Below are 23896 nucleotides of genomic sequence, written 5' to 3'. Positions count from 1 at the left end.
GGAGGGGGCGGTGTGTGTGTGTGTGAGGAGAGGCGCGGGGGCTGCGGGGCGGGCGGCGCGGCGCGCCCCCCCCCGCGCCGGTGGCGGAGTTGCTGCCGCCCAGCGCATTGTGTAAGACGCGACCTGTTATGGCCACCACTACTTCCGGGTTCCCGCAGTCTGCTCCAGCCCGGCGCGGCTGCTGCGCTCGGGCGGAGCGGCGGCGGAGGGACGGACGGACGGACACACGGAGGGACGGACGGACGGCAGCGCTCGGGCAGCGGCGGCGGCGGCGGCAGCGCCTCCTCCTCCTCCTCCCCCCGCCTCCCTCCCTCCCTCCCTCCCCCCCCCATCCCGCCCCGCTGCCCTTCCTCCCGCGCCCGCCCCGCACGGCACCCGCGCCCGGCCCGCCTCCGCCAGCCTCGCCCGCCGGCCGCGCAGGGGCAGAGCGAGCCGGCGCCGGCGAGGAATTAGGAGCGATTCCGCGAGGAGGAGCGGAGAGAGAGAGAGAGACAGAGACAGAGAGAGAGAAAAAAAAAAAAGCAGCCCCCCCACTACCACCATCATCATCATCATCATCATAATAACCATAATAAAAGGAGAGCCGGCGCGTTTAGCGAACCTTTTTAATTTTTAATTTTTTCTCCCCCCTCCTCTTCCTCCTTCTCCTCCTCCCTCGATTTTTTAATTTTTTCTTTTTTTATATAAATTTTTCTCTTTTTTTCTTTTTTCTTTTTTTTTTTTTTTTTTTTTTTTGGGTGAGCGCACTCGAAAATTAACATTCGCGGTGTCCTGCGCGGTGGGAGCACACGCAGCGGATCATCATCAGTCATTCACCACCTTGACAACCTCGCCTGTGATTGACAGCCGGAGTGGCAAAAAGCCATGAGACTTGGTAGTTGGGTTTGAGGGGCACTTTAAAAAAAAAAAAAAAAAAAAAAGAGAGAGAGAGAGAGGAAAAAAAACTGATTTGGGGAAAGGATATTTGCTTTCGCCCCGCTGCTGTCTTGGAAACGAGAGGGGGAGAGTAAGAGAGAGAGAGAGACAGGGAGAGAGGGAAGAAAGAAAGAAAAAAGAAGGAAGGAAGGAGGGAGAGTTGATTTTTTTTTTTCCTCCTAATTTTTTTTTTCTCCTTTTTTAATGCTGAGTTACCGTATCGCTTCGCTGAGATCCAGCAAGCCGAAGATTTTACTCGATTGCTTCCATTGCTGGCGACGCTAAGGGATTTTTGCCTTTTTTTGGGGGGTGAGGGGGGGGGAACTTCGCGTTTCTTTCTTTTCACACTGGCCTTAAAGAGGATATATTAGAAGTTGAAGTAGGAAGGGAGCAAGCAGGCCGATGGCGCAAAGGGTACGTATGATTAAAAAAAAATGGATTTCAAATGTGAAATAATATTGAAACGTGGCTGACAGAGACGCTGCGAGAAAAGTTTCTTTTCTTTTTTTTTTTTTTTTTTCCTCCTTTTTGGAACAGGGGCACAAAGCGGTGTCCTGCAGTGGGAGGATTTATCAGTTGTACTTGTAGGCTTAAAACCTGCGTATATTGCTATTTTCTTGATTCTTTTACTCCCCATCCCGGAGCTCTCAGGGAAGAGGCAAAGCTTTCTATACATTAATGACATGCAGGCATGTAAGTGAATATGTCCGAGCCTCTGTATTTGTTGGTTTTGTAGCTCTAGTCCTACCAATGTCTTTTTTAAAGTCATCAGTGCTTGAAATATTTGAATGTGTGCATGTCTCTGAGCATTTTGCTGTGTTAGTGATGATATACCGCTTCACTTTAGGAAGATAAGTTCTGGCTGGGAGTAAGCACAACTTTTTTTTTTTTCTTTTACCTCCTTTTTTTTTTCTTCCCTCTTTTTTTTTTTTTAGTATATATTCTGTCACAAAAGGTGCAGTGTAATGGGCAAACCCCCCCACTCCTCTAGAAAGAAAGTGACTTTAATTTGAATTGGAGGTTAACAGCATTCAGTGCCATGTGTATTGTTGTTTCTATTTTGGGTGCGATCTCTTTTTTTTTTTTTTTTTTTTTGTTTCTTCCAACTACCTCCTGAATTGAAGTTTTGAGGAGAAAAAAATAAATCAGCCGGGGTCGGGTGAACAGGGATTTGGGAAAGGAGAAAAGTCCTGGAAAGAAGTTTTCTTGCCTAATTTGCCTGCCGCCGTCCGAGAGCTGGTTGGGAAAGAAAGTTCCTCTGCTGACAACTTGCCTTTTACTCTTTCGGTCCAAGCAAGTGTCAGGGATCTTTAAAAGTGTTTATTCACACCTTCGCTTTTAATAGATGAAAAGTGGCCGTTTCCCCCGCTGCCTGGGAACCGCGGTAGCTTTTGCTCCTTAATCTTTAACAAAGAAAACCCTTAAAAAAAAAAAAAAAAAACGGAAGGCATTCCCAAAATCCCGAGAGCCCGGGCGAACGTTTCCAGCTTTTCGGCTTTAAAAGTTGCATTCTCGTGGAATTGCTGGGAAATCCGCAAATCGCTAGTTCTGGGTCTTTTTTTTTTTTTTTTTTCCTTGTGTTTGTATGTGTGCCGCTGCTGAAGTTTTTTGCATCCTCGCTGGGTGTGAGGTACCTGACTTCTTATCAGCGGGGGAAAAAAAAAAAAAAAAAGTTTAGCGGAGGGAAGATTTTGGACTCCGGGAAACCGCTTCCATTCGCAGGAGGGGGGTTGGGAGATTCGGGGGATGGGGATTGGTGCGGGGTGGGGGTTTGTTGGGGGTTTTTTTGCACTTTTATTTATTTTATTGTTGTTATGATGATTATTATTTCTCCTGCGCCCCAGACTAGGAGGGTTTCGGGCCGGAGGAGCCCGGCCCGGGGCGGTGTTTCCCTCCCCAGGGCCGGCGCGGCGGATCCCGGGCGCGCTCCGGGGGGATCGCGGCGCGTCCCCGGGTGGTGGTGGGGGGACACACAGGGCAGCGAAGCTGCTGCCGAGGGCACTGCCCACTCCCCACACCCCTGACGCCTCTCTGCTCTCTCTCTCTGTCTCTCTCTGTCTCTCTCTCCCTCTTTCTCTCTGTGCCCCGCAGTACGACGAGCTGCCCCACTACGGCGGCATGGAGGGGGTGGGCATCCCCACCACCATGTACGGGGACCCCCACGGCGCCCGCCCCATGCAGCCCGTGCACCACCTCAACCACGGGCCGCCGCTCCACTCGCACCAGTACCCGCACGCCGCCCACGCCAACGCCATGCCCCCCGCCATGGGCGCCTCCGTCAACGACGCCCTCAAGAGAGATAAAGATGCCATCTACGGGTAGGTTTGGCCGCGCAGGGCTCCGCGCAACCTGCGCGGGATGGAGCGCGGGGGAGAGGTGTGGGGTGGGGGGGGAGTGCGCGGGGTGGGGGAAGATGGAGGGATGGGCAGCGCTGCGCGGTGAAGGGCCGCGTTCTTAATTTCGTGTCGTTGTTATTACCGGTTTGAAGGGTGGGGAGAGAGGGCTGGGGGTCCCCCCGGTACGGGGAGCCCGGGAAAGTAGGGGGGCAGCAGGCATCGCCGCGGGGAGGAGGAGGAGGAAAATGATATTCCCAGGGCACAACCTGCGCCGGGTTGGTCAATCTCTGCACGGAGTTTTGGGAGCAAGGGACAGTTTGGAGCGCTTTGCCCAACTTTCCACCTTGTTCGTCTTTCCTTGCGTTGTGAAGGAGAGAACTTGAGAGCTGCTTCTCTCAGCTTTTTTTTTTTTTTTTTTTAATTTTTCTTTTAATTTTCATTTCTTTTAAACTTTTTATCCGACAGCGTTGAATGTTTCTCAGTGTGGCAACTTGTAAAGCGGTTTCTAGGCCGTTGTGATGGGAGCTGATGGGGTTACACTGGGCGCAGATGCTTTTAAAATGTATCTGCCCAGCTGGAGTTTGAAGGGAAGTTTAGGAGCCTCTAAAAATCGCTCTCAGGACAGTGAGGAGAAGGAGGAGGAAAATAAAATTCATGGCGTTCGGTTACTTTATCGGGTTATCAGAAATCTGAAGGGTTGGTTAAAACTCGGCAGTGAACGGTACCCAGAAGAAAAAAAAAAAAAAGTATGAAGCCCTGGGAGAAAAAAAAAAAATGAACTCCCTGTTATAAATATACATATATACGTGTGTGTGCGCCCACGCTTATTTATTTATTTAAATTATTAAACGGGCGAGGGAACCAGATGCACACGCTGCCTTTCTCCCGGGAAGGCTTTCCAAGCTGGGATTGCCCAGGAGCACCTGGTTCCCCCCGCGGGTCGGCGGCTGCGGAGCCCCGGGGGGGCGGAGGGCCGGGCAGGCAGGAGGGGAGGCAGCCGGGCAGGCCAGCGCCTGCCAGTGGGTCGGAGCTGTGTTGAGTGGGTTTAGGGGCTTTTTTCTTATTTTATTTTTTTTTTTATTTGGATGGGGATTGTTTCTTTTTCTGTTTTTCTCTTGGTTTGGTGTTTTTTTTTTTTTTCTTTTCCCTTTTCGCTCCCAGCAAGTCCTCCAGCAGAAAACAGGAATTAAAAGCTTGAAAGGCAAGAAAGTGTACGTCCAGGGGATTTTAATTTTTTAATTTTTTTTTTTTTTTTCCTAAAGACAAGGAAAGTTAATTCAAAATGGCTGCTGGAACCGGCTTGGGTTTTATTCTTGGCTTGTCCTAAGGTTGTATTAACAATATCTGCGGCCAGACAGCGCCGAAAGGCCGGGGAGATGCCGGGCTGCCGGCCGGCCGGCTGCGGGAAGGGGCCGGGACGCTGCGGGAGGCGGCGGGGGGTGCCGGAGCCCCCTCTGTGGGTGCCCCCCTCCCCACTCACGCTGCTGCGGGACTAACTATTGTTGTGTTTGGCTTTTTTTTTTTGTTTCGTTATGATATTTTTTCCCCCCCTCTGTGTGTGTGACTATTGTATTTTCTTTCAGACACCCCCTGTTCCCTCTTTTAGCACTGATTTTTGAGAAATGTGAATTAGCTACATGCACACCCAGGGAGCCCGGGGTAGCGGGAGGCGATGTTTGCTCCTCTGAGTCTTTCAATGAAGACATAGCAGTGTTCGCCAAACAGGTCAGCAAAACCGGGTTGAAACAGTAAAAGAAAAAAAAAAAAAAAGGAAAAAGAGGGGAAAAAAATCCGTAACGAGAAAAACAAGTCTCTGTTGAGATAAAGATGCGCGTTTCCCCCTCCCCCCTCTCTTACTGCAAGAGGCAAAAAAAACCCCCCAAAACAAAAACCACTCCAAAACCCCAACCAAAGCAAAACACGCAAAAAAACTAATCGGGAAATCTCGGCATTTACCAGCCCCTTAAAAAACTGGGTAATGTGGAGCGGTCTGTGCCTGGCCGGGAGTTTCGCTGCGCGACTCCCGGGAGCCGGGACGGGCTCTGCCTGGGAAGCTCCGTAGGTATTTTTCGGTATATTTGATTCACTTGCTCAAGTGTTTGGCTGATGTACTAAATCCAGCAGTCAGGGCTTTGCACGGAAGGTTACATAATGGACCCGACAGTGTAATGAAGCAAGAAATAATAACGTCTGCTTTTTCTGCTTCCATATTTCAAATCTTTTTTATTATTATTTTTTCCCCCCTCTCCTCCCCTTTCTTATATTTAGATCCGAGCAGAGAAACCCCTCTTTTCCTCTAATCCTGAACTGGATAACTTGGTAAGAGTTAACACTTCTTCCTCTCCCCACCCCCACCCTCCCTTCCCATTTATTTATTATTTTTTTTTTTAAATTTCTGTGTCATCTGGAGAGGTGGTTTGGTGGTGCTAAATTGAAAATTTCTCACGTGGATTTTTTTAAAAGTACAATTATTATGATGGCGATTTTTATATTTACTAGTAAATACGGTGTGGTAGTTGCTTGCAAGTAAAAAGTCCCGTAAGGATATACATAAAGGAAAGCCCCATCCAAAGGGGAGCTGGCCGGCTTGATGGTGAGCTTGCCTGCCCAAGAGGAGCGTGGATTTATCCCCGCTGTAGCCACCCCCTCCACGCACCTTTTAGCAGCTCCATGGGAAGGGAAACCTAGAGGATTGCTATGGCTGGAGATGCACTGGTGGCAAATTCACCAAAAATGAGATCTTTTCTCTCTTTCTTTCCTTCCCTCCTTAAGGATAAATATTTTGCCTCTACTGTAGGAGTCCCGCTCCCACTTTCGCAAAGCGAGGAGCCAGTGATGGTGTTTAGAGAGTTGGGGGTTTTTTTTAAAGAAATGTTTATGATCCGTATAATTCAGTTGCTTCGTTGCAATAGGGATTTTTTTTTTTTGTTAACTCTAGATCGCTTCTCGTTAAACAGCACACAAAGCCACCGCTATTAAGTTTTAGTGTTATTGCCATAAATCAAAACAACTTTTTATTTACTACTAGAGAAAAGTCAAGCTACAAAGTGCGGCCGGGGCGGCTGTGGGAAATATCTCCAAATCCGGGAATGAGATTAATACTCTTGTTGTTTGTATCTTTGCAGATGATTCAAGCCATACAAGTATTAAGGTTTCATCTGTTGGAATTAGAGAAGGTAATTTTTGTCTCTCTCTTTCTCTCTCTCCTTCCCCCCCTTTCTTCCTCCTCCGTTTCAGTACTGCTGAAGTTCAGGCTTCTGGTAAATTTGCATAAATGTCTTTCTTTCTGGTAATTAGTGTCAAGACCAATCTTGGCGTCCATTTCTCTTCGCAGTTTAATTACAATTTCAGCCTCTAAAACCGAGCTCTCGAACGCCCAGGCCTTGTGTTCATTGTAATACTTTGCTGGCTTTGTATAAATAGTTGCAGTTCTGTGGTGCCGCAGATGAGACTCAAAATGGTTAGTTCAGTCAAGCCCCTGAAATTGTGATTAAAAAATATATATATATATTGTTTTTTCTTGGTGATGGTGAGGAAGGGGCTTCGGTGGCAGTTAGTTGGAATGGGGAATTTTTTAGTTTTTTTTTTTTTTTTAAGAGCCATCTGCAGGTCAGGCTCAGGGCGCAGATTGTCCTGTAACATTTTGCAGAGACAAAGCAGAGTTGATAGTTCTGTCTGTCTCTTGTTCCTGGGAATATTGTACACCTCCGAGCAGAAGAAAGAGATTGCAGCCTAACTGCAGGATTTTTTTTGTCGGCTGTTTTAGAAATCTTAGGAGGGAGAATGCTAATTTCTAAGAAGGCGGTGTCATCCGAGCTCACATTAAATTGGAAGTGCGCTCTTGGTTTCCTGAGGATTTTTTACGTGTCATTGATAGCTGGCCTACAAGAGAATTCCCTTTCTCCTAAAAATAAACATTTTGAGAGGTTTTTAAAAAGTTGAAAAGTTTCTCAGGAGCCTCAGTCACTTTATCTAACCATAACTGGCAGGTTGTTCTCGCCCTACCGAAATGTGTTCAAATCTTCCCATTAATAAAGGCGGCTCAGGTATGAGTCTATCAGAGCGACTGGGGATTTCAGGGCTCGGATGCCTATAATGTATTTCAGCCCAGTGCATCGGGATTTTTTTTTTTTTAAATCCTTTTTTCTGTCCTCATACCCCTTTGGAAAGGGTTTATGATGAAATAACTGGATGAAATTAAATAGTTTACCTTAAATGTCACCCATGCAGGTCACCTCTCTAATGGCCACAGCTCCGGGAGCAGATGAATTTAACACGGGTGTTGAATATGTTGTAGCCTGTGAATCATCTTGTCACTGTCAATTTTCTGGGATATCTCTATTTTGCGAGAAAAGAAAGTTATTCCTAATTCTGGATGCGTCTAGAGGTCTCAGGGGGATAATTGCAGTGTGTTTCCCCTATTTAGGACTTTTGATGTCACAGGGGTGAAGGGGGGAGACTGGTTGCACTTGTCAATTTTACTTATGTATTCCTGATTATATTTTCTTACCGTTTTTCCCCCCCCTTCTTTCTTTTTCTTTTTTTTCCCTCTTTTTTTTTTTTTTTTTTTTTTTTAACCTCTGTCATAATGTAGGTACACGAATTATGTGACAATTTCTGCCACCGGTATATTAGCTGTTTGAAAGGAAAAATGCCTATCGATTTGGTCATAGACGATAGAGAGGGCGGATCAAAATCGGACAGTGAAGACATAACAAGATCAGCAAACCTAACGGATCAGGTATGATCTCGCCAACGCCGCACACGCTAAAATTTGTATGCAGATCGCTCGCTGGGTCACTACGCCTCCTTTTATTATTTGCATATGATTAAGTCCCTTTTAGATAAATTTCCATCAAAATGAAAATTTTTGAATAATGTGGCTATTATTGCTTCATTAAGGCTTGCTCCCGGATTCGACCTGGCAAGATGAGCTTGTAAAAGCGTCGCCTGCAAACTCGACCTGTTTCTTGTCGCTTTTAATTTTTGTCTTTATTTTATTTACCCTTTCCAATAATAGAAGTGGTGTCTGTGGATCGCTGGCTTCTTGGTAGCTTAGGGAAGGAAGGGCTGGAGTCGTTGACCAAAATAATAATAAAATCCGAGATAGGTGGTCTGGGGAAGACAGAGAGGGTTTGAAATCTAGCAAATACTGGCTATTTTCTTCCCGTCTCTACGGTTCATTAGTCCGTCTTGTCAGTTTTCCTTGGCCGAACGCTTTTAGACTTGAGTGAACATTGCTTTGTGCACGCCTGCCTGCTGCAAATGCGCCCATTTTATTTTACTTAATAGGGGGGGAAAAAAAAGGGAGAAAATAAAATGGGATTCAGGTTTTAAATTCTTTTTCCTTGATCTTTCTAGTTTTCATGCCCTCTCTCTAAAAAATAAATATAGTCAAAGCCAAAGCCAAGCCAGCAAAGCCTCGCGTGGCTGTGACGGTGTCCAGGTTTTGTTTGGGATGGTTCAGACCTTTAATGCCGGCTGCAGCTGGGTGGGAAATGCGAGTGAGCTGAGTGAGGAGAGCTGGCTGTCCCCTCTCCCCTCCCTCCTCCTCGTCTGTCCCTTCCGCCGGCTGGGATCCTTGCCTTTTCATGGGAGCGTTTGGGGCTAATGCAGGAGGTGCCCAGATCTAAATTAAGCTCCTGGATGATGGAAGTGACTGAGATTTGGCTTTTATTCGAGTTGGGTGAAACGGTGGGGTTTTCGCGGTCCGTTTGTTTTCTCTGAACTGAGGGGTAGCAGCGCTTTGCCTGTGAGAGAGGGGACCTCGAGCACACACAGAAAAATAAATCCGCGGTTAAAACCCCCAAGTTATTTCTTCTTTATGATCAGCTACGCAAATAGAGTCTTAGGAGCGATCTGCTCCTGACTCTGGAGGTTTCCTTTTGTTCAAGCAAGGCGCAGCCAAGCAGACAGGAGTTGCCTGAGCCGCTTTGCCGTTATCACCGGCACTGTCAGCTGGGAGTTATTTTATAGATCACCGGCATGAAGGTGCGTTGCATCGCAGCGTGGGCAGTATCTGAAATATTTTCTCCTGTCTGCCAAAGGCTATCGGGGTAGTGTCGTGACAGGGGGAGGCAGGCTTGAAGGAAGGCATGAACTTTTAAAAAGGGGTTTATATGCGCATAGGTGGGTTGTTTTGGTGGTTTTGTTTTTTCTTTCCGCCCAATTTTGCTGCGAAGGGGGAAAGCCTGGTGGGGCGGGAGGAGGGCGGCACAGCAGGGCGGTACCCGGGGCCGGGGAGGATGCTCCGGGCGGCCGGCGGCCCCGTGCAGCGCCTTAGTGCAAGGGGAACCCTCCAGCCAGGGTCTAGCTGAGGGAAGCTCGGCTCGCTGCTGTTGAATAAAAATTGTAATCCAACAAGTCTAACTAGAAAATGGGTTTCTAAAAGCTCTGGAGTGCTGGGTACATAAAGCTATTTGAGCAAATTACAAGAATCGCTCAGGGGCACGAATGAAATCAACACTTTAATTGCCTCCAAAATGAAGATTTATACCCCATTTTCCCAACGAATCATTATTTTATTAAAGTGAAAGCTAAAGAAATGAAGCTATAGTTTTGGGGTTGTCGGGGGTGTCGGTGTGTTTCTCCACACACCCCCTTGCCTCTACCCCCCCTGCCACCACCTTTTAGTCGCCGGGACCGCGGACCTTGCGCTCCCGGGGCCGTCCCCTCTCCCGCTGTGCGGGCTCAGCCCCGGCACCCCCGGCTTGTGCGAGCGCAGCCCCCGCCGCTCCCCGGGGTGCTCCGGCTCCTCGCCGGGCAGCGGGACGCGCAGCTCCGGGGGTGCGGACGGGGTGGGGAGCGGGGCTTTGCTTTCCCCGCTGAAGGGAAAAGATGCAAAAATGCGCTTTCCAACCCCCCACCCCCTCCCCTCTCCCGGCCGATGAGGCGGTGGATCAAACCCACCGGGGTTGCGCGGGGGGGGATGGGTTTAGCGGGGGGATGCGCAGCCACCCGCGCCCTCCGGTAAACTCCGGTGCCAAGCCCGGCCCCGGCGCGGCCGGCAGTATCTGGGCCCTAATGGTTCAATAATAAGGTGTTGAGTGCTGGTCGCCGGGGCGGCTAATTAGGATGTGGCTGCGCAGGGCGCGTTTATGGCTGCGCGGCCCTGGGATGCGCGGGCGCGCAGGGACGGGGCGGTGGGAACGAGGGGCCCCCCGCCTGCCCACGGCTCTGCTTGGGAGAGTAGTAAAAGAGTAAGTATGTAAAAAAGCTTTTATTATGGATTTAATTACATTTTCGTATATTGTGGTAGTAAAGGTTACAGTTAACAGGGTGGTTTTTTGCTTTTAATTTATTGGTTTCTCCTTATTTATTCTTTCCTTATAGGCCCCTCAATGCCATTGCCTTTAAGTCCCCCCGGTTAATGGAAAGCTATGACACTAATGCTAGATTTTGCAAAGTAAAGCCCTATAACACTAACCATTGTTCAGTGATTTAACCAGCTCAGTGGCACTAGGTCACTAAAATAGCATCCTTCTCCCACGGGCTCGACCCCGCTGCCTGCCAGGGTGGGACCTGCAGAGTTGGTGTTTACCATCACGGCTCCACAAGTACAAGGCAGGAGTTTGGGCTTTTTTTGCTGGGGATAATTGAACTCGAGATCAACCAGATCCCGGGACTTTAAAAACCGTGGCTGAAGAATTGTAGCCATCCTCAAAAGTTTCAAAATAAACCTTTTTTAATCATTAGCTTTTCAAACATTTGCATGTTTAAATTTTCAAATGTTTGTTGGAGCCCAGAAAGATTTAGAACACAGCTGTTGTGTGATGTGTCTGGGAAAACTCCCTCTGATTTAAAAAAAAAAAAAAAAAAGCCCAGAGACTGTCTGTAGTCTGACAGCAAAAGTTCAGTTTCTTAGGTAATCCTAAACTGTCACCGTGGGTCTGTTTTCTTGAAGCCACATCACCCTGGCACCCAGGTGCTCTAGTCTGAACTATAAAATTCCCCTACAAGATCGTGTCTACAGAAAGCCTTTAGAAAGTCCTTTTAGGAAAACGTGGTACAAAGTACCCACCAAATGCAAATAAGGTACAGTAGCAGCATAAGAAAGATTTTATAGGGAAAAAACAGTGTTTTTCTTATGGAAAATAAACTTGTTGAGCACATCTATAGAAGCATTATTTGACAAAAACTACAATTTAATAATGCACAAGCCAATTAGAGATGCAGAAACTTTTAAAGGCAAATCGGCAAAGAGCCAAATTCCTATAGGGACTAGGAGGGAAATGATCAAAAAATGAACATGAAATAAGACTTCCTGCAAGAAGGTCCATAATTCAACATTATTTGACTCCACTGTCAGGGAAATTGTTGAAGGATAGTAAACTGATACTAGAGTCTCAGTCATTTTTGTTACAGTCTTAAATGTTTGCAACTGTGGTGTTTTAGATGGCCCTTCTTGGGTGATAATATATCACATATATATACGTATATAATAAAGCAACACCTCTATTTATGTTGCAGTAGATTTCATTTTAATGTGCGCTGTTGCAGAGTTGCTCTAACCAAAATGCGGATCGACAGCAGCTTTTTTTTTTTTTTTAATGGAAAAATTACTTAAAATATATTCTTTACGAAGAAAGAATCATAAACTGGAATCCAATATACAGCATAGCTAAAGGTGGTAGAGTTGTTCAGAGCATTGCCCAGTTACGACTAGACTTAACTTTCCCAAATTCTCAGATATATCAGCTGTGCCTTGTAGCCAGTACAGAATAATGCCTTGGGGAAAAAAATTACTGAGAAAGTACTTCTTCACAGGTACTTTCAAGCCATGTGTAGTTTTAAGGAGGGGAATAAGAATATTGCTGCCTTCAGGATATGTACTCCTGTATTGGAGGAACAGGCATCAAAATAATATATGCAGTGCAGAGGATGCAAGGTAGAATTCATTTCTGCGTAATAAAAGAGTTGCAGTGAAGTAGGACTCTGAGGAGGGCTAATAAAATAATTTTCGAAAGACTCAAAATTTAATTTTCTTCCTCTGACTTTATGTCACCTTGAGCCAGTGAATCCTTTTTTTGTTTGTTTGTTTTTAGTAACTTTTATTTATATTTTTTTTCTGTGATATTTAGAATGTGTTACCATGCTCCAGTTTGACAGACTATTTATTGTAAAGATAGAACATGTTAATTTCTATTCTGGACGTGTTATCATCCGATACACTGTGGCTGAAATTGTATTAGCAAAATGAACTTTTCTTTGCTCTCCATTTCTTTAATCGAGTAAATACATTGTTGAATAGATATACGATTGAATATATTTCCTTTAATTTTTTATTTCAATTCAAGATCTTTGGGGTTTTTTTAAAATTTTTTTAATCATCGATGAGCCCAAAAGCAGCCATCCTTACACCTGGGTGTAAGATTTGCTGCCTTCCTTAAGTTGCATGCTCACGCCTAACTTCCGTGTAAAGTTTTCCAAACTGAAGTTACATTTTATTGCAAAGAATAGTTTAATTGTCAGATTTTTTTTGAATTCTTTTCAGCATCAAACCTGACAGACCTGAGTTTAAATCCCAGGTAACCTAGGAATTCATCCTAAACATTTGCGAGTGTATTCCAAGGCTTTCCTGTAAGCTGGAGCTTGCCACATCTTTGTGTTAGGGACCGCAGATTGTTATTTTTGGGCAACTTGGAGGTTTGCAAGTTGTGAAAAAATGAGTTGTACTTTAAGTTTAACCTTTATGGCTGAGGGTTTGAGTCTTCCCTGGCTGCTCGTCCGCAGGTAACGATAAACGTAATGGGCTCTGCACGTGGAAGGGTTACTGCAGCCCTGCGTGGGCAATGTTAGACCTTAAAAAAATCAGATTATATCGTGCTAGATCAAGATGAGTAAGTGTAGGTCGTGCTGATAAATACCACTTTAAAAAGCGGTGAAAATCTAGTTCAACTTCTTTAAATTAGGGAATCTTTCTTTTGTTTTGTTACGCATTTCTGCATTTGAGGTTTTTCGGTCACATGAGCGTGGAGTTAGGATCTATCTTGTGTAATCTAAACAAGTTTAAGTAAATAAAGAGGAAGGTAGTTGTCTGGTCGTGAACATTTTTGAAGGTTTCTGGAATTGTCTTCTGATGGGGGCTGTGTAGGAGAAGGAGAGACCGGCATGCGCTGCGGTGTCACCTCATGTCCTCGGTGTATTACCTCCTGCTCCTGATGCTCAGACTTAATGGCAAATTTGGAAATTAGTGGTTATATTTGTATTTTTTCCTGCAGTGGCGGCAGTATTTGGAGAGGGTAGCTCTAAGAGAGCACATATTTTGTGTTTGAACTTCTTTGAGTGTATTTCTGTCCCTGATTAATGGCTCCATGTATAACCCACCGCCGATACTCTGTAACATGTCTTAAAGACAACTTGTCGGCGGTTGCTTGAGCCCTTCTTTGGCCTGCTTAGTGTGGTTGCCTTTTCCCATTTTCTTACCTTTAAAAGGCAAAAAAAGAGATGTAACCCAGCCCTGGAGCATAGGTGAGAGCAGAATCCCTTCAGACCAGTGTCCTCGAGACTCCTTTTTCTAATTTAGATGAGATCTCTGGAAAGCTCAGCGCCGATGATGGGGGCCTGGTCTCTGTTAGCGAGAGGGCTGCTGGCACAGGGGGACCCCATGACCCCTGCAGGCTCACCTCGAGGCTCAACTCACTGGTTGCTGCTGTCGTGGGTTCGTTTATTTAATTTTTGGAGTATGTGTCCGAGAGGTGAAGAGCGACATGGAGGTTTCAGACTTACGTGGGTCGTTGCGCGTGTGAAAGCGATAGTGCAGGCAGTGAGTGGTTTCTGGGGGTTACTGCGTTTTGGAAACAGAAGTTTGAGATTCGTCAGTAGAAGTCCAGGCAAACGTTGAAAATTTAAATGTCGGTGAGGTGAATTTAAAAAAAAAAAAATAAAAAAAAAATCTGAGTTTGTCCTATAAGCAGAGTTTGCAATTTAAAAAACAAAAGCGATTGAAGAGTGATAGTACAGCGACTGCCATTTTCTTGTGAATGTGCAGGGCGTGGGGGAAGGTAGGACGGAAAGAAATGGATTTGTGCCCAAATTTGGCCATTCTTTTGTTGGCCGCGGGATTGGCTGCTGAAAGTCATAGCGGCTTCTTGTTTTGCGAGTGGCTTCTTATTTTGCAAGCAGCTTCTTATTTTGCAAGCATCTTCAAATCCAGGCCAGGCACCCCATTGAACAAATGTTTCCCCCCTGCCCCTGTCAGAGGTTATACGTTAGTCATCCATGAGTTTTGGGGATCAGTAAAGGGATAACTGTGAAAGGCAATGGCCCATAGAGCACAGGGAGTGGGATGGGTTTATCTAATGTTCCCTGCCTGGCCTCAAAACTCGATGAATCTCTGGGTTTGTCCACACAAGGACACTCAGGAGAGGTAAGACAAATTGATTGGGTGTAAAATTAAAGTGCATTAGTTAAAGTGCATTGCACTATTGTGTGGATGCTCTCATTCAGAAGTAAAGTGGCCTTAGTTCACTTTAGCCTAATCCCCTTTGGAGTAGGCCACTTTTCTTTTGAATGAGAACATCCACATTAACTTTTAGTTAATTCGTCTTTCCCGGGCGTCCTGGCGGCCTCGTGCCCGGTGCTCTGGAGAGGTTGGGCTGGCCGGGCCTGGCTCCCTGTGAGCTTTAGGTAAGCTTTTCATTAGGCATATTTCATCTCCACAGCAGCACTTAACCACCGGCGTTCGTCATCGCCCCAACCGGGGCTCCGCACCTTCCTCTCGCTCCTTCTGCTCCTGCAGCTCAAGAGCGATATTGTTTGTAGTGCTGCCTGGGAAAAACATTGGAAATCTTTATGGTGGCAGGGACTTGGAGAGGGATTCGGCTGGGGGGGAGCTGACTGCAGCCGGTATCTGGAGGGGGACTGTAGTTTGGGCGTTGGATTTCCCGGGTGAATTTGGCATCAGGCTGCTCCTGGGATCAGTCCTTCTCCCAATAACCTGAGTATTTTATTTTGCTATGGTGGTTTGCTGTCCTGACATGCTCCCTGTTTAGATAGTTTCTTCCATGTCTGCTGCTAAGTCATTTTTTAAAGACAGTGAGGAAATCTATATTAACTTTTTTCAGATGATATTTCCAACCAGAAAGCCAAGATTGAATATTAGCCTGTAGGAGAACTAATTTATCTGGTGGAAAAAAAAAATATTGGTAGGATGGTTTTGGAAGCTGTTTCATATTCTTGATTGAAGTTCACTGAGCTTGAGTTTTCGTTAGAGGTGTTTTCAGGTGTCTTCTAGAGCTTATAAGTAACCTATTTATTTACTTTTTACTGGCTAAACCATGTGTGCAAACTCTGTGCCTTGTCACACACTTGCCATTGCCCCTTCCATTCAGAATAGAATTTACAAGACTTCTTGCATTAGTAAGCAATTTGCTATTGGAGCCTTTCCTAGAAATACAGAATTCTATTTCACTGAAGTATTGTCTTTCCTCCTCAATCACGGCTGAGGTGAGCTATTTTCTCAAGGACTCTCCAGGCATCTATATGATATTCCCACTTGGGCAGATCATCTCCAAAACTTCTCCATCCTGAAGATCTATTGCAGTAAATTAAAATTCTCTTATTAATATCACTAGACTTTGAATTTGGCCAGCTAATTTTGTTCGCAGCTTGGCCTTTTCTTTTTTTTTTTATTTCTTTTTTTTTTTTTAATATAAAGCAAATACGCATCCAGACTTTCTTTGTTGAAGTAAACTGGCCAACAATAAGAGGGGTGATTCTTCATTTGCGTAAAAGGACTGCCTGTTTTGACTTCAGAAATACTGAACAAGAGTAAAGCAACAGCTGATGCCATCACAGGCAGTGTACTGTATTCAAACAGCTGTACAAAACGCAAAGCTCCAGTATTAATCCTGCCATTCACAGTTTATTTAAGTTTTTCAAGCTTCTCTCATATGGGCATGGCATCAATGCCTAATTATGCCTCCATTACGGTTACTGGGCCCTTAATACAGAAAATTATTGTATTTAAGCTTCGGAAAGCTGCATTGGTGTAATCTAAGATTCTTGCAACTGGCACATGTTCAGGGAAGGCAAACTTTACCTTGTAATTTTCTTTTCATTCATTTGGCCTTTAGGTTGTGGTCCGATTTTGTTCCTGAGAAGGTCGGATCATCACTGGTGTTTTTAACGCTGGCTTTAAATAGCTCCATTTAAGTCTGCACAGCTCTCAGGAGGAGGGAGTAAGAGCAGATTAAAAACCCTGTGGCTTTGTCTGTCCAGTTTGCCGGGGTGCAGGGCTACAACTCTCTGTGCAAATAGAAATGGTAGATCCAAAAGTCTGAAGCTTGGCACACAAGGAGTCTCATCGTTGTTTTACTCTGCACTGAGCCAGCTCAAGCTCTGTCGGTGCAAGTTGTGTTTTATCTGTGGATGCACCCCTGGCTTGACTGGTGCTCCGTATTGTGTTGGGGAGGGGTGTGCAGAGATGTCCCTGGTCTCAGGTGGGATATTACCTGCTTGCTGATGCTCAGCAGCAACCCGAGGCGTGAACTCTCGAGTGCTTAGTGACTGCTTGCCGATATTTGGATTAATCCTGTGAGCTAATCCATGGCGAACCCCTTGCTAGAAACCCTGGGAGCACACAAATACTGTGGACTCGGTAGGTGGCACTTTGGTTTTAGGCTTGAGCCAATGCAGAGGACCCTTCTCCTTGGGGTACAGGCATAGGGGCGTGCTGTGCTACAGTGGCCTTGGCCCCTGAGCTCCTCCACTCACTCATGCACCACGGAGGTGCCTTGCGTGGGTAGAGTTGGCCAAATTTTTTGATGAGGGGAGTGTCCCTGTGGCCTGTAATTTATAAAGTTTCCCTTGTGTACTGTTGTGCAGTGTTACGGGGGAGTAGCGTCGCTGCTGTTTCGGTGGTGGGTATGGCCGTGCCACCACAAGGTCATTTGAAGTCACAGCTTTGCTCTCCCCTTTGCACAGGCTTTTTGGGCAGCACTTGACACGAAAAGGGGCTTCACAGCTGAGTGACACCGCTGGGCATCACCATGACGGGAGGGTGATGGTGACAGGGAAAGGAGCCTTTCAAGCACATGTGCGAGTCAGTGGCAGCCAGCTTCCCATCATTTCCCAGTGTTCGTGGGGATACTCAGGAAAAGGGGCCCTGTGTTTGTTCGGATGCTTGGGAAAAGATGCTCATGGACACTGGTGGTAGTGTGGGCACTGTGCTCGAGCCATTCCCTCCTTTGCCCCTCTCTGCCCGGGGGATTTTGCAGCTGTGTTACCCCTGGAGGCTCCTGGCCCTCCTCCCTGTTGTGTTGTGCAAACCAGTTTTACTGGCGTGCCTTCCACCTACTAGGGGAGTGTCATTGTGCTTTTCCCGTGTCTGTGAGGCCCTTGGCAGTGCTTTGTGGCATGGCTGTGTAGAAAAAACATGGTGTGTACAGACGTGTCTTGCTACATTCATTCCTGTGAGGGATCTCTCTTCTGTTACTGTTTTTCCTTAAAGCCAGAGTGAGGATATGCACATGACTAGTATGTGCAGAGAGGATTAATTTTGTTCTTAAATGCACATGTATGTGTCGAGCCGGGGTTTGGTCCTCAGCGACAAGTGCTTGAGAGATCCTCTGGTGAGAAGTGATACAGTGATGCTGGAGGGGCAGGGGTGAGAAATACTGCTCTGCTGACAGCATGAGGCAGAAGGGGAGATGCAGATGCTCTTCCCAGGTCTGTTGCTGAGGTTTTGGAGCAAGATGATTAGGTACTTGTGAGCCGAGATTTTCTGCTTCTCCTTTTTCCTTATCGTCAGGTAGGGTTGATATCTTAATTTATATGTCATATAGTGATAGTAAGTTGTATATATAGGAGATATATAAGAATAAGAAGTGATATGTTGTGTTAATTATTTCACTCTGTGGATAATTTGAAGAAAATATTGCAAAGAAAGCAAATAATTTCTGTTTAGTGTCACAGGGAGGCACTACGCTGAATTGAAAGGCTGATGGTAAACATTGCTTTTGGTGGCTTTATGCTTTGGTTTTGGCCCCTTTTGCTATTTTCCACTTAATTACCATTTTTTAAACAGTATTTAAAGCAGGGAGAGGATAAACTGAAACACTGGATGGGGAGGTAGCAGTGCTGCCAGTAACTTCTGCAGAAGGAGCAGAGCTGTGGGATTGACTGAAAACATTTGCGAGGTGGTGGCTAGTCTGTCCATCCAGAGGTCTGCCTGTCCCGAGGCGTGGGCCCATGTGGGGCCATGCCATGAACTCTACGCTGGTACAAGTGCCATTGGGTACTCCAAAACCTCCGAGGGAGGTGCAATGAGGCCACACAGACCTCTCAGCCTGACTTTTTTGGGTGACTCTGGCAGCTAGCCATGCTTCCAAGTCACCCCTCAATGAGTGGGTGGAGGTGTCGGCGAGCCACGGCCACCTCAGCCTGGCAAACCAGCCCTGGAGCTCCCCATCCTCTGGCTCCTGCAGCCTGGGCTTTGTGTGTGTTGTGGCCACTGACTCGCCAACGTGTGGCTTGCAAAGCCAAGCCGTGTGGCCACTTCTGCCTCGCTGCAGAATCGGCTTGTTGTGAAATGGTAGAAAGTGGAGGAGCTGATCTGCAGAAGGGTTTGGCCATGAGTGTTGGAAAATGTGAATCACGGGGATTCCAGTTTTAAGCCTTCTGGAGATAACGGGCAGCACGTACTGGAGTGCGTGACTTGCAGAGGGCCTTAAAAAACAAGGCGGTGCCCTCAAGATTAAGCAAACGTTTTATAATCAGGAACACATTTTATACCCAGCACAGGCTTTTGCAGGTATCACATCCATCCAGACAGAAAGGTGTAGCTGGAGCGAAGCTAATTATACTGCCATTTAATTTTGGTGTTGAACAACAATGCAAGGCGAGCGGGCTCTTGAATCCTGTGAACAATGTGCCGTAATCAAAATATGCTGACTCCGAGTGGCGTCTGTTGTCAGTTAGCTAAAAAGACCATTTGATAGTTGTGACACACGCTCGGGGTTTTTTTGCTTGCGATGGAGCTGGAATGAAGTGTGGCTGTTGCAGAGCGAGGGCTGTGCTCGTACCTTCCATCCCTGAGAAGCCCTGGTTGGGCCGATGGGATGCTGGAAGTCAGAGCCTGCATTTAAGTGCGCGTAAAAATATTTGCAGCGGGTTAACGTTTGTCTTTCCCGAAAGGTATCACCCCTAAAAATCTGTCAGGGGGACGCTTAAAGATGTGGGTTTTGCTGTAAATAAACCTTTTGCTGTTTGTCTGAGCCCAGATAATTCAGGGTGAAGTGCACATCTCTCCGCAGCACAGACTCCTGCTGAGGCTTCCTGCCGGGACCCTGGTGAGAGAGAAGGGATGGGGTGGGAGAGGTTGAGGTCTCCCTCTCACCCAAGTCTGCCGGGGCAGGTCAGTTTCAGGACCTCAGCCACCCGTCTGACAGCCTGTGCTGTCTCATTCGTACCTGAGCATCTGGCAGATCCCCTTCTAAATGACTTTTAACACATGAACACAATAAAAGGAAGGGATGGCAGACTCTCATTTTCAGGCTAAGTGGCAAGGCATTTTTCCTGTTTACACCTTTGGAGGAAATCATTACATGAAATATTGAACAGGAAACTCTTATTTGTCTCTGAAGACCTTTTTTCCTGCTCTAGGAAGATGTGGAAAATGCTCGAGTCCTATTAAATTTAGTAGGAACCAAGGAGGACTAACACACCTCGGCCTTTGGGAAGTAGCGGTGTTGTTTGGAGCTGATATTGTGCATGTTTCTGCATGATATTAAACTTAAAAAAAAATCTATATGGAGCCAGGATTTTTATCTACTCTGACCATGAAGCTGTGTTTCCTTATGTTGGGAAAGGGCTGGAGATTAATGCTATCTAATGATATGTCTCTTATCAAAGGGAGGAGACAGGTTTACAATTAGAGGTTGCTCTAAATAGAAAGTACTAGTCAATGTTTGTTGTGTGGGAGACAAAAACCCTGCATCACCATCAGCTGGCTCAGTTAACCTGGCTGGGCAGGCAGTGTTTACTGTTCAGCTGAGATTAAGGAAAAAAAAAAAAAAAAAGAGGAATGGAATAAGGTCAGTCAAATTTTAAGGCACAATGTGATTGGGGCTGTAGCTGCTCAGTCTTCAAGGGTGTCCATCACGGCTACCATGTGCAGCAACCTCCAATGCAAGAAGCAAAACCTGAGGTCTAACTGTCCAAAATAAATTTACTTTTGTTATTGCCAGAGGTGGTTTTGGGGTGCTCTGGAGTCCTATCTGAAAGAAAAATCCATCTGCCTACGCTGTACCCCATAAGAGGAATTTGGAGATGATTCCTCAAGTGCAGCAGGTTTGATTTCAGTATGGGCAGAAGGTGGTGGAGCTGTGCTTCTGACAAAATGCAGCCCAGGCGAGGGGGGCTGTGCATAGCTGTGAACACGTGCAACCCTGTGTGCACACAAACACGCTCAAATGGGGTTTTTTAAAGTCTTGCCCCTGCAGAGTTGACAGGGCTTTGGTGCCTTCTGGAAGAGAAGAGTTGTGGTTTTTCTCCTTCCTCTTTGTCTTTATGTCCCACCCAGTCTGATGATCTCCATTTCATTCTCCTTTATTTTTTGTGGTTTATGCTTGCTGCTTCTAATTATTCTTTTTCCTTTGGAAAGCACTATCACCCTGTCCTTTTGCACTTGTGTTTTCCATTCATCCTGTTTAAGACTCTCAGGCCCTTTCCTCTCCTCTCCCTGCTGTGCCCTCTTCTCCTTTGTGTCCTGGGGGTATGGAGGGGATCAGAAGGCTCTGCTGTGTGAGGGGTACCTGTGTGGGTACACGACCAGTGTTGTGCTGCACATGCCTGGGTAGGGTGAGCACTGAGTCGCGATAGCAGAGCTAATGGAGAGCGCCAGTGTTGTTTGGTGGATGTTGGTTTGATGACCTTTGACAGTGTGCAGTGTTAGTTGTGCCTCTGGTCCCTTCAGTGGAAATTCTGGCCTTGTGAAAATCGGTGGCAAAAGTCCTGTTTATTTCCAGTTTTCTATCCTCTGTGGTATTCACACTGATACCCACTCTCATTTCCTTTTATCTGTTTGTCTCAGAAACTGTCCTGTGTTGAATGCATAAAGACAGCTTACATCTTATTTTTCCTGTGTGGCTGCGAAGAGTCGGGGAAGAGTCTTACCCTCATTTGCAATAAGTGGAAACTAAAGATAGAAGGCTTATGACTTTTCTGGGGCTAGGAAGGGAATCCAGGTCAGAGCTGAGACTTCCATGCAGAATTTTTTGTGCTTTTTAGTTCGCCGGGCCTTGCCTCCTCTAACGCTGCAAAGGTTTCCATCTGTGCTCAAGTCGCCCTCGCTGTTCTGCTTAGTTGCAGGCGGAGTTATCGCCTGCCTGTCATCTCAACGACCTTATTTCTCTAGACTTGGAGCACCTTTTTTTTTTTTCCATCTGAACCAGATCTTTGTGCCTTTGTTGTTGTTCTATTAAAAATAACTCACCTTTGAATTCAGAGTCGCACAAAGCAGATTGAGGAAGAGTTGTTGGCAGTAAAAAGCATCTATTTTTCAACATTTTGAAGTCTCTGCATGTATCATTTATTCTGACCCTCTTGGTTTCGGTTGTATTGGGTGTGATGTCCCTGCTCGGCTTTGGCAGGCTGGGAGGTGGGATTTCTGGCTGTCAGCCTCAGTTAGTCCCACAAGGAGAGGTTTAGGTGGCCAATCCGTGAGTGGGGCCTCTCAGAAAATCAAGCTAGTCATGCCTGTGGGTCTCATGGTCCCCAAAAGCCCCACTTGAGTAAACTGGTCTAGTGGAAGGTGTCCCTGCCTATGGCAGGGGCTTGGAACTAGATGGTTTTTGAGGTCCCTTCCAATCCAAACCATTCTATAATTCTGTGTTTCCATAAACAATGTATGTGTGTGGAATCTAGGAAATACATGGCATTATATCTTTGACATTATGAAAGTGTATTTTTAATCCTCTATACCAATTTGTACTTTTTGAGGTTTTCTTCCCAGTTAAGAGAAAAACTTTCTTATATGCTGGATGGGAAACAGGCTGTCTTAGGATTATTACTAGCTATGTCCTCCAGAAGTGAAGTGGGATAAGGCTTGTGGATTGCAAAGACCAGGTCTGTCTGTCATGTAGCTCGAGCTCCAGCATCAGTGCTATGGATTATACATTTAAGGTATTGAGCAGCTGTATTGAATGTTTTGCCCATGTGAGGTTGGGGACATCTGTATGGCCAACAACCAGAAAGATAAACTATGTAAAAAGTAAATCTTTGCTAAATAAGTGGGTTAAATTTGTAGGAGATGGGTGCGATGACTTAACAAATCAGCTCCTGGTTTTCCTTTGAGCTCTTGCCTGTAGTGAGTGCAACTACTTCCTAATGTGGAAGGTCACTACCCTCAACCTCTTGCAGTTGGAGGTTTTTAAAAGGTGGAAGTTAAGAGAAATCTGAAGAACATTTCAAACATAGTGCAACTTTTTTTTTCCTAATGAATAAGTATTTCATTTAGAAAAAGAAAATAAGATAAAACTTCAGAACGAGAACAATAAGCCCAAATTATGTTGACAAATTGCTGGCAGCAGCTCAGTTCCTCCAGGGCGAGGGGATGAATGATTATACCTGCAGCCAATTCTCTGGAAACCTGGAGGAGTGAAGGTCTGTCCAACAGGTAAAGGAATTAGCTGTTCCCCATCTCCAGTTGTTACACACACACAAATGAGCCCACAAGAGGGCTGTGCTCACAAAACTTTTGAGAATATATATATCAAAAGATGCTGAGTACAATTTTTATCACCTGTAATAGAAAGCGATTTCTTTTATTTATGTACTTACGGTCCAGCCTCTGGTTCTTTGGCCAGAAGCTCTTCTTTTCCCTTTCACGTGCTTGGTGCTCAAAAAAAAAATCCACTTTATTCTTTAATATAAGCAGAAGGCAATGGTTTCCCCCACTTTGTATTATTGTTAACTTGACTCAAAGCCCAGGTGTTGTTGGACTGCAATAATAAGTGTATGTAATGATATTTATATACCATACATAATTCCCAGTTTAACCATTAACCAAATAATTTTTTCTGTAGCTTTTTTATTTATTAAGGTTTGATGTTCACTGTGACAAAAGTCAATAATTTCTTCAGAGGCCTCATCAAGTGTGCTCCTCACTTTGATAGGGCCATTGCACTGGTACTTGCTGGGGCTTGTGCTTTTCAGCCCAGCACAGACCCTAAGTGGGTGAAACACCTGATAATGGTCATAGGAGGCAATTGGTGCTCCCAGGATTATTTAAATACACAAACATTTGCGTTACTTCCTTTCTTTCTCCCACTCCTTCTTTTTCTCCCCCCCCCCTCCCCCCTTGTATCAGAGTACTTCACAAGCTTCAGAACCAAAACAAAAGTCAGGAAATGTATTTAAAATGCCATGGCATAAGATAAAACATGCGTTGTAGAAGGTCTTTTGCCCTAAAAGTGGTGCAGCATTAGGGCACCTGAATCCTCTTTTATTTTAAATCAGTCATGCGACCACGACTCGAATCAGTCACTAACTGGACCATGGTTTTGGCACTAGAAACTATTGACCAACAAGAAAGGCAGTGGTGCAAAGCCAGTTTAAATCATGGGAACTTACAGCCCAGCCTCAAAATCCTGAAATGATTTTGCTTGTGTGTTCTTGAGTTTGCAAAGATTTGGGCAGAAAGT

At 45.8% G+C, this 23896-nt stretch overlaps 1 protein-coding gene across 4 annotated transcripts in view; it reads left to right on the top strand.

The window, feature by feature from the left end:
• Positions 1 to 648: 648 nt before the first annotated feature.
• The window catches only part of MEIS1 (Meis homeobox 1), a 107946-nt gene continuing 84698 nt past the window's right edge, over positions 649 to 23896 (top strand). For 2 of the 4 annotated variants that reach the window (XM_064647616.1, XM_064647619.1), the window contains exons 1-6: positions 649 to 1329; positions 3007 to 3233; positions 4835 to 4976; positions 5520 to 5570; positions 6377 to 6427; positions 7846 to 7992. In XM_064647616.1, coding sequence (XP_064503686.1) covers positions 1318 to 1329; positions 3007 to 3233; positions 4835 to 4976; positions 5520 to 5570; positions 6377 to 6427; positions 7846 to 7992 — 630 coding nt within the window. In that variant the 5' untranslated portion in view covers positions 649 to 1317. Of the gene's footprint in view, positions 1330 to 1400; positions 1609 to 3006; positions 3234 to 4834; positions 4977 to 5519; positions 5571 to 6376; positions 6428 to 7845; positions 7993 to 23896 lie in introns of those variants that run through there. The other 2 variants (XM_064647615.1, XM_064647618.1) reach the window with 2 other exon arrangements.

The sequence above is a fragment of the Pseudopipra pipra genome, chromosome 3 (assembly GCF_036250125.1).
Source record: "Pseudopipra pipra isolate bDixPip1 chromosome 3, bDixPip1.hap1, whole genome shotgun sequence".
NCBI classification, from domain to species: domain Eukaryota; kingdom Metazoa; phylum Chordata; class Aves; order Passeriformes; family Pipridae; genus Pseudopipra; species Pseudopipra pipra.
This window is presented reverse-complemented; position numbering and strand designations above follow the sequence as displayed.